This window comes from Sminthopsis crassicaudata, chromosome X (genome assembly GCF_048593235.1).
Source record: "Sminthopsis crassicaudata isolate SCR6 chromosome X, ASM4859323v1, whole genome shotgun sequence".
NCBI classification, from domain to species: domain Eukaryota; kingdom Metazoa; phylum Chordata; class Mammalia; order Dasyuromorphia; family Dasyuridae; genus Sminthopsis; species Sminthopsis crassicaudata.
In genome coordinates, this window is record NC_133623.1 from 56,739,618 (window position 1) to 56,749,129 (window position 9,512).

Sequence of the window (9,512 nt, forward strand, 5' to 3'; positions counted from 1 at the left end):
AAATATTAAGCATCAGTGATCAGATATATGGAGTAATGCTTGACCTCAGATGATCTTGTCTACAAGAAGACAACAGTCCACAACTAAACTGTTAGGTTCTCCAGAAGTGCAAAGTGAATGTTGTCTTCAAAGGGACAATCTTCAAGCCTGGGAAATCTACGGCAAGCCTTTAAAAATAATGTGGTGGCAAACTGAAAGGCTCCATCTAGACAATCTCACATCCCAACAATGTTCTTAAATGTGTTCTGAGGTGGGATGAGAACTGTCAGCAGTCATCTTACTTTTGCTGGTTAACTTCTTGTCATTCCACTTAATTCTGCAAAGATTTTCTATAGGACTAAAGTAGACCAATACACCTTCCAATAGGAGATTATTTCTCCTCAATGTGTGAGAATGAACGAAAGTTTGCAAACTTACAAAGTGTTAAATTTTTTTTTTTAATCTACCCTCCCACAGTTTAGATAGGAATCCACATTTGGTTCAATACCGCTCTCATCTGATTGGAGACATTTTGTGAACCAATTCACATTTTAACTACCTTATGTCTTGAATATTTAATCAGAGTAAACTGTTTACATAGATCTACAACTATGGACCTTCAGCCATTTATCTCTTATTGTTACTGAGTTATGTTATTGATACTGAAATGTAACTGTTAATCTCCCTCAGGAGTTCATTAAAGCCTTCCACAAAACAGACAAAACTTGGACTGAAAATTCTGGATATTATTAAATTTAGTGTTTTAAAAACCATTTTCAATCGGCAATATGGCAGATTCCATTCAAAAAGCAGTAGCTCCTTGATGCCAAGATGGCCAAGGTGTTCAGGGGACAGAGTGGGCAGAAGATAACCTAAGATCACACTCTAGAATAATCAGAGACTTAGGAAAACCAGTCTCTCACAGATGTATCAGAATGTTACATCAAAGCACCAAGTCCAATTCAACTCAATCAGGTACCTTAGGATTGCCTAGACAAGGTCCCTCTCCCTTTATGAAAGCCCATTTCCCTAGACATCACCTTTTTCCTTTTTACAGAATAGTTACTGGCAATTTTATTACTACAATAAAAACTTGTACATAAAGTACCCCCTATATATAACCCGGTCTATTATTTACAAACACCACCTTGAATGCTTTGACATTATTACTCCAAATAACACTAAACTTTTAAAGAAAAATATAAACATACTTAATAGGGAAGTCCTCTAAATGGTCTTTCCTTCACCATTTTCACCATTCATAAACTGTCAAGGACCTGATAGTTTTAACCTCCTCCTAAATAGGAAACAATTAAGGTAATAAAACAAAATAACGGATGGTTACCATTCGGCCTTCCATCAATTTTTTTTTTTCATCTTAAAAAAAAAAAAAAAAAAAAAATAGGCTAATCTTAAAACTAAAGTACCAGCTGAATCTTCAATAATTAGCCAGCACATAAATGCTATCTATTCCATCCAAAGACTAGGCACTAACCCTAAGTCTTTTGCAAAGCAGGAGTGTGGCCATGAAAATGTAAATCATATAAATGGGGTGGGGGTGGGGATGCCTTTCCTTGCAGGGAATGAAGGTTTTGGAATTTGAAAAGGCCTTTTTGACCTCAAAAGGCAAACATGGAGTGGTGAGATTAGTTGCATAAAATCCAGAAAGCATGGAGAAAACAGCCCAGAACTTTACCAAAGACTAAGGGTAGAATGTTTTTGCTACTTTTTGTAGCACAGACAAGATCCTCCCATTAAAAATGATGCCATGTAATATAAAGAGCCCTTTGGGAGCACAAATGCCTGTAGGGAATCAGATCATTCCTACCAAATCTCTTTGGAATAGACTGATAGTAGGGGTAAAAAGGGTAAAGCTAGGATTCCTGCAAATCAAAGGATTTCTCAGCATAATTTCTGAAACTAGAGAAATAGGGGTTATGAACATCCTCTTCTGATAAGACTCCCATCCTTCCCTAATTCCTAGAATATGCTAAGCTTTAGATATACATATACCAGTGCAGACATGTTGGCCACAGACACTTGATACACTAAGATTCATGTAGCTAGACCTGGGACGAATTATTATGAAAAAACCGGACAAGTTCAGTGGACTTGAGGAGTGAGGAAGACTTGATTGAAATACCAAGTCAAACATAATTTTTGTTACCCTGGGCATGTTAGTTGACCTCTGTTCTTCAGTCTCCTTTCTGTAAAGGGACTGGGATTGGACTCCGGGGCCTCCAAGATCCATTCCCTCTCTAAAGCTATAATGCTGATCTCAATTTACCCAGTCCATTTTACAGCCATTTTCTCATCCAAATCTCACAATAACTCTTGGAAGCGGATGTCATAATTATTACTCACTATCCCCACTTTACAGAGGAGGAAGTTGAATTTGAGGGCTTAGTGACTTGCCCAAGATGTCCCAGCTAAGTCTTGGAGCCAGCATTAAATGCCTACTGTGTAGCAGACCCTGTGCTAAAGCACTGAGGACACTAAGAAAAACCAAAGACCACTTTAGGGACTCACAATCTAATGGGCGGGTAGGGCGAGGGGAGAATAGCAATGTGTAAACAGTCATGTACAGACAAGATCCAGGCAGAACACACTGGAGATGCAGAGGAAGGGTCCCATTAGAGGGGCAGGGAAAACTTCCTGAAGAAAGTGATAAAGATTTTAGCAGGATCCTGAAGGAAGCCAGGAGGTGGGCAGAGGCACTGAATTACCAAGAAATGGTGTCTTATTGTTGGAACAGCAAGGAAGTGAGATCATGAGATAGAAGAAAATAATTTTTTAAAAGACTCTGATGATGTCAAAGGCATGAACCCAACAACACAAAACTAAGAATAGAAGTGATAGCAGACCCAGCAAATGCAAAAATATTAACTGGAACATGAGGCAATGGGCAGAGTCTACCCTCTACCTAGCTTGCACAAATGCTGTCAATGTGGCAAGGAGGAGCCTTATGTCACACTTCCCTTTAACCTAGCTGATGTTAGAATAAAGGCAGATTCCCAACTTGCCAGGTTTATGGAGGGAGTTTGGAGGTGAGGGGTGGGAAGAGTAGCTGCAGGTAATTAATTAGGGTTCAGGTTCAGAAAGCTTATGGCCGATGGAGGCTGTTAGTAATAGACCAATACCCTAACTGCCTAGAGAGAGAAAGCAACAGGAGATCTTTCAGAAGGCAGAATGAATGCATCCCATTACTTCCTACTTTATCACCTGAGAGAAAAGAATTCTGTGCAAAAACCTAGCCATACATACAAGAGACAGAGTGGTCCCCTGCATACCGTTTCCCATCTTTCCAAATGCTTTGACGACTTAGAGCCTTTTTTGGTAACCAGGTACAGTTGTGTAATAAAGTGATTAATGTCTCCAAATAGCAAATGCTTTTCATTTTTTCCTACAACTACCTCACTCTGTCCTAATAACTGTGACAAGGGGCAGGGTGGCGTGGCCTATCACCCCCATTTCATAGATGAGGAAATTCAGGAACAGGAGTTCAATGACTTTTCTCCAAAGTCTATTCCCGCCTCCCCCCACTTTCTTCCCATCCTCCAAGACCTCTTCTTTACCAGCCACCTCAGCACTAGAATCTTCCACTGTCAGGGTCCAAGCCCAATTAAGCCTATAAAATATGTTTTCCTCAAAACGGAGCTCCCCATTAGTTCTCTAAGAGGCTGTTTCTCCCTGGTTAGTCCCATGCCATCAGATTTCCCCCATAATTGTCTCTCACAGCCTCTTCCCAGTCACTACTCAAACCACACGCACTCCCACCCCACTCTACCTGGGCAGCTTCCTGACCTTTCCTTTCCAAAAGTAAAACTTCCCCAGGTATAGTCCCCAAACCTCAGATGCCCCTCCCCCCAGCCCATCTCCTTGGTGCCCTTTCTGGTATTTAGGCAGCAAACTCCCAACTTCTGGTTTGGGCCCCTCCACATCCATGGCACAGAGACTCTCACCCAGAAATTTCCTCAGACTCTTCTCCCAACAATGATTCTGACTCTTCCCAAATAGCTCAAATTCTTTCCACTCCCCAGTAAATCAAGACCCGTTTATCACCTTATGCAAGGCTCTGATCCAGGCGGTCCCGGAGACAGACAGACGCGAGAGCCCCTGCTTTCAAGAGGCTTTCCTTCTACACCGTCCAGCGTCCTCCCCCCGCCCCCCCCCATCGCTTTTCTTTCCGTAGGTTACATATCGGTCAATCCCTATGCACGACCTTCAGACAAGTCCCTTCTCTCTGAGCCCAGACCTTCCCTCAGGATCCTTCCCGGGATAACCCGGCTATCCATCCTCCCCGCAGCTATTTCGAGGACCCATCTCGGACACCCTCCCCAATTCTGGACTCCATCCTCCTCTTTTTGAGATTGCAGGAGAGTGCTCCCCACAGCCCCGTCCTCCCTCAGACTGCCCTTCCTCCTGGGCCAAGTCCACAGGCACCGAGTCCCTCCCTTCAGGTGCGGTGCACCTTTCACTCCGGACTCCACTGCTCCGGCGCTACCGTGCCCCCTCCCCCGCCTGACTCCCGCTTGCACACACACTCTCCCCCCCTTACACTAGCATACACTCGAGCACACGCGCGCGCGCACACATACACACACACACACACACACACACACACACACACACACACACCTCTGCCTCCTCGAGGGCACCTTTCTCTCCCTTCCCCCTCTCCGCAGGGCGGGGCCCCCACCCCCCGTCTCGGCCTGGGGGGCCCGAGCCCGCAAAGGCCCCCCCCCCCCGCGCGCCCCCTCCCGCCCGCTCGCGCTCTCCCTCCCGCGCGCTGCGGCGCCGGGGGCCGCACCTTGCGCTGCTGCTTCTCCCAGGCCGGGTCGAGCAGCAGGTCGCGGTCCCAGTCGTCCTCTTGGGCCATGTAGTCGCCGACGCCGCCTCCGCCGCCGTTGCCGCCACTGCTGGGGCCATACTGGTAGGGCTGGTTCGCCGCGTGGTAGTCCACCATCCTGCCGCCGGCTCTCGAGCTCTCTCTGCTACCGCCGCCGCCTCGCGCTCCGGGCCCGCCTGCTCCGAGCTGCCGCCGCCGCCGCCGCTCTTCAGCCGCCGCTTCTCAGCCGCTGCCCTCCTCAGCTGCCTCTGCCTCTGCCTCTACCACCGCCGCCGCCGCCGCCGCCGCCTCACACAGACAACCCGCCCTCCAGCCCGCGCCTGCGCAACACGGCCACTGCGCTGCTCCCCGCGAGCCAGCGCGGCTGCGCACGTTGCCGCTGTCGCGCGCCACCCGCCCCTGCCGAACCGGGGACTGCTGCGCCTGCGCGCGGCCCACCTTCCCACCTCGCGCCCCAACGGCTCCCGAGGGCGTGGGGCAGAGTGAGGTGGGGGGGAAAGGGGGAGGAACGCGAAGAGAAGGGGGAGAGGGGGCGACGCTACGTCATGCAGCCTCCGGCCTAAGGCAGGGGCCGACAATTAATTATTAATAAGACTCGGGATCGCCTTCTGAATACATTAATTCGAACTTTGGCGGAGGCGCGCAGGAGCTGGCCACGCCCCTCTCTTCACCGTCCGTCAAGCGCCTACTGTGTGCTAGCCAATCAGCAGACGCAGGACCTCCTCCAGGGCAGCGCCCTGCAAAATTAAACAAAAGTTTAGAAAAAGTCGGGTGGGGGGAGGGGGCAGTGAGCACTGGCTTCCTGTGGCAGGCGGGACTCCCACCGGAGAGGGGAGGGCATTCCCGATAGAAGGGACTGCCCCTGCAAAGGCGCTGAGGTGGGAGATGGAGTGTCCCATACAAGTTGGGCAAATAGGACACCGGAATCCGGGGGTGTCGCGTCCCAATCAGGGGAGATCGCCCAATATTTATAACGAGAACATCTACATTTTCTCTAGGCCAGTAGAACATAAACTCTTTGAGGGCAGGAAGTTTCGCTTTTGCATTGTATCTCGCATCCTCCCCTTTTCCCAAACTGATATGGAATGGGAGCTTAAATATTCCTTAAGAAATGACTAGCTCAGAAATAACAGGAAATCTGGAGTTCTCTTGACCTCAAATATTTCCCAGTTGAGTGACCCAGACAAATTTTTTGAAATTAACAAAATAAATAAATAAAGGGGAGGGACATTGGAGAGAGCAAACAAACATCCAGCTATTTTGGAGAGGCAAAGAACTTCATTTCTGATCTTTGTATCTTCACTATCTGGTAGAGTGCAGGGCACAAAATAAGCTTTTAAAAATCTGATCACTTGATTATTTACCTAGATTTCAACTTAGTATTTGCTTAAGTCATACGACTTCCTTGGACCAGACGAAGAGATGAGAAGACCATTGTATAAGCAGGTGAAGAGCATTTTTTAACGTGTCTAACTCTGTGCTAAGACCTTTAGATACCCCTACAAAAGTGGGGTGGAATTAGGGAGAGAGTTGGCCTGGGAAGTATATTTTACTAAAGAAACCCTGGATATATTAAAAAGCAATGGTAAGGAAAGGCATGGACTCTCCACAAGTAAACATCTTAGTTTCAGTTTGTGACCCTCTTGGGGTTTCCTTGGCAGAGGTGCTGGAATTCCTTCTCTAGTTCATTTTACAGATGAGGAAACTGAGGCAGATGGTGAAGTGACTTGCCCAGGATCATGTAGCTAGTAAGTGTCTGGGGCTTGATTTGAACTCAAGTCTTCTTAGCTGGCCAATGAAAGACTAGGCCAGAGAAGTAGCAACTTGTGGTGGGACAATTTCTGAAACCTGGATTTGCCGACCCACATGCATTCATTATCAGCAGCACATCTGCTTTCCCAGCTGATGTGCAGGTGAAACTTCCTGTATATATTGTCTCCTTTATTAGAATTTGAGTTCCTAACTGGAAATTAGTATGGCAGAAACTAGGCATGGACCCCATTTAACACCACATACTAAGATTAGAGCAAAATGGGTCCAAGATTTAGGCATAAAGAACGAAATCACAAATAAATTGGAGGAACATGGGATGGTTTACCTCTCAGACTTGTGGAGGAGGAAGGAATTTGTGTCCAAGGGAGAACTAGAGACCATTATTGATCACAAAATAGAACATTTTGATTACACCAAATTAAAAAGTTTCTGCACAAACAAAACTAATGCAAACAATATTAGAAGGGAAGTAACAAATTGGGAAAAAAAATTTTTACAGTTAAAGGTTCTGATAAAGGCCTCATCTCCAAAATATACAGAGAATTGACTTTAATTTATAAGAAATCAAGCCATTCTCCAATTGATAAATGGTCAAAGGATATGAACAGACAATTTTCAGATGATGAAATTAAAACTATTTCCGCTCATATGAAAGAGTGTTCCAAATCACTATTGATCAGAGAAATGCAAATTAAGACAACTCTGAGGTATCATTACACACCTGTCAGATTGGCTAAGATGACAGGAACAAATAACGATGAATGTTGGAGGGGCTGTGGGAAAACTGGGACACTGATGCATTGTTGGTGGAGTTGTGAAAGAATCCAACCATTCTGGAGAGCAATCTGGAATTATGCCCAAAAAGTTATCAAAATGTGCATACCCTTTGACCCAGCCATACTACTACTGGGCTTATACCCCAAGGAACTACTAAAGAAGGGAAAGGGACCTGTATGTGCCAAAATGTTTGTGGCAGCCCTTTTCATAGTGGCTAGAAGCTGGAAGATGAATGGATGTCCATCAATTGGAGAATGGTTGGGTAAACTATGGTATATGAATGTTATGGAATATTATTGTTCTATAAGAAATGACCAACAGGAGAAATACAGAGAGGCTTGGAGAGACTTACATCAACTGATGCTGAGTGAAACGAGCAGAACCAGAAGATCACTATACACTTCAACAATGATACTGTACAAGGATGTATGCTGATGGAAGTGGAGATCTTCAACATAGAGAAGAGCTAATCCAATTCCAATTGATTAATGATGGACAGAACCAGCTACATCTAGAAAAGGAACACTGGGAAATGAGTGTAAACTGTTAATTTTACCTTCTGAATCAAATTCTTCCTGTGCAACAAAAAATTCAGTTCTACACACATATATTGTATCTAGAATATACTGTAATATATTTAACATATATAAGACTGCTTGCCATCTGGGGGAGGGGGTTGGGGGAGGAAGGGAAAAAATCTGAATAGAAGTAAGTGCAAGGGATAATGTTGTAGAAAATTACCCATGCATATGTACTGTCAAAAAATGTTATAATTATAAAATAAAATAAAAATTAAAAAAAAAAAAAAGAATTTGAGTTCCTCCAAAGTAGAAGCCACCATTCCTTTCTATTTGCATCCCCATATAGTGCTTAATAATTGGTTTTTCATTCATTCAAAAAAAAATTATTACTGTTTGTAAAGTCCAGTCGTCTCTAAGTTATAATCCTTCTCTGGGAGGAGGTTTCTTTCCTGCATAATCTTTGGCCCCAACCAAAGGTGTGAATTCTGAGCAAGAGAATTGCCCAGACAACCTGAGTAATCACCTTATAATCCTAACAACTGTTCATTATCAGCTTGAAATAGAAGTCCTCAATGGACTGCCGGGAATCTATCCTTGCAGAAACAAAGATAACATTTTTTTAAATCAGTTATTTGATTTTATCCTTGAAAGTAATGATAGCTTGCTTTTTACATCTACAAGCGACATAGAGCTGAGCAGGATAGCTGAGATTTTGGGATAACAGTGGGAAGATTGCGAAAGATCTCAACAAGCTAGGCCATTTTGCCAAATTCAGTGGGCAGTCTCTTAAGTCTCAGTTTCCTTTTCTGAAAAATAGGTATGGTCCTTATAGGACCTACTTCACTGTGAGGCTCACACTGGATTTGGGTTTTCCTCTGGAATAATTCTCCTTTCCTCTGTATCTTTGCTGATCTTGGTAAGTCACCTTCTCTTTAGAAGGATGCCTTTCTGAATTTCCTCATTTCTAAAATGAGCTGCTTAGGGCTGATTTCAAAAAATCCTGGAAAGATTTGCATGAACTGATGTTGAGGGAAGTGAGCAGAATCAGGAAAACATTACACAAAGTAATAACAATATTATATGATGATCAACTAGAATAGACTTAACTCTTCTGAGCAATGCAGTGATGCAAGACAATCCCAATAAATTGGGATAGAAAAGCCATCCACATCCAGAGGAAGAACTTTGGAGACCGAATGCAGGTTGAAGCATAGTATTTTCATTTTGTTATTTGTTTGCCTTTTCTTTCTTATATTTTTTCCCATTTGTTCTGATTTTTCTTTCACAATATTACAAGTATGGTAATGTTTCAAGAAACTACATATATAACCTAAAAAAAAAAAAAATAAATAACTGCTGGAGCTATACGGTACCTTCTGGCTCTAAAGTCTATAGAATATTCAGTGGGGGCGGGGGAGGGATGGTAAGGAGATGCCAGGAAGAGGCCACAATAGTTCTTGGTAGAGATAAGAGAATGAAAGAAATTGCCTCCCTGGGTCTTAAAGTTGAAAGGAAATATTTGAGAGGCCTTTTGATGAATCTCCAGCCCCAGCCCAGGCCCTAAGGGAGAGAGGATGGGCTGGGCAGGCAGGAAGCTGTGGACTCAACCCGAA

At 44.4% G+C, this 9,512-nt stretch overlaps 1 protein-coding gene across 2 annotated transcripts in view; it reads right to left on the reverse strand.

The window, feature by feature from the left end:
• Positions 1-5,142, reverse strand: part of ACTN4 (actinin alpha 4) — a 79,566-nt gene extending 74,424 nt beyond the window's left edge. The window contains exon 1 of one of the 2 annotated variants that reach the window (XM_074277863.1): positions 4,790-5,142. In XM_074277863.1, coding sequence (XP_074133964.1) covers positions 4,790-4,945 — 156 coding nt within the window. In that variant the 5' untranslated portion in view covers positions 4,946-5,142. The remainder of the gene's footprint in view (positions 1-4,789) is intronic. The other variant, XM_074277865.1, reaches the window with a different exon arrangement.
• Between the last annotated feature and the right edge of the window lie 4,370 nt (positions 5,143-9,512).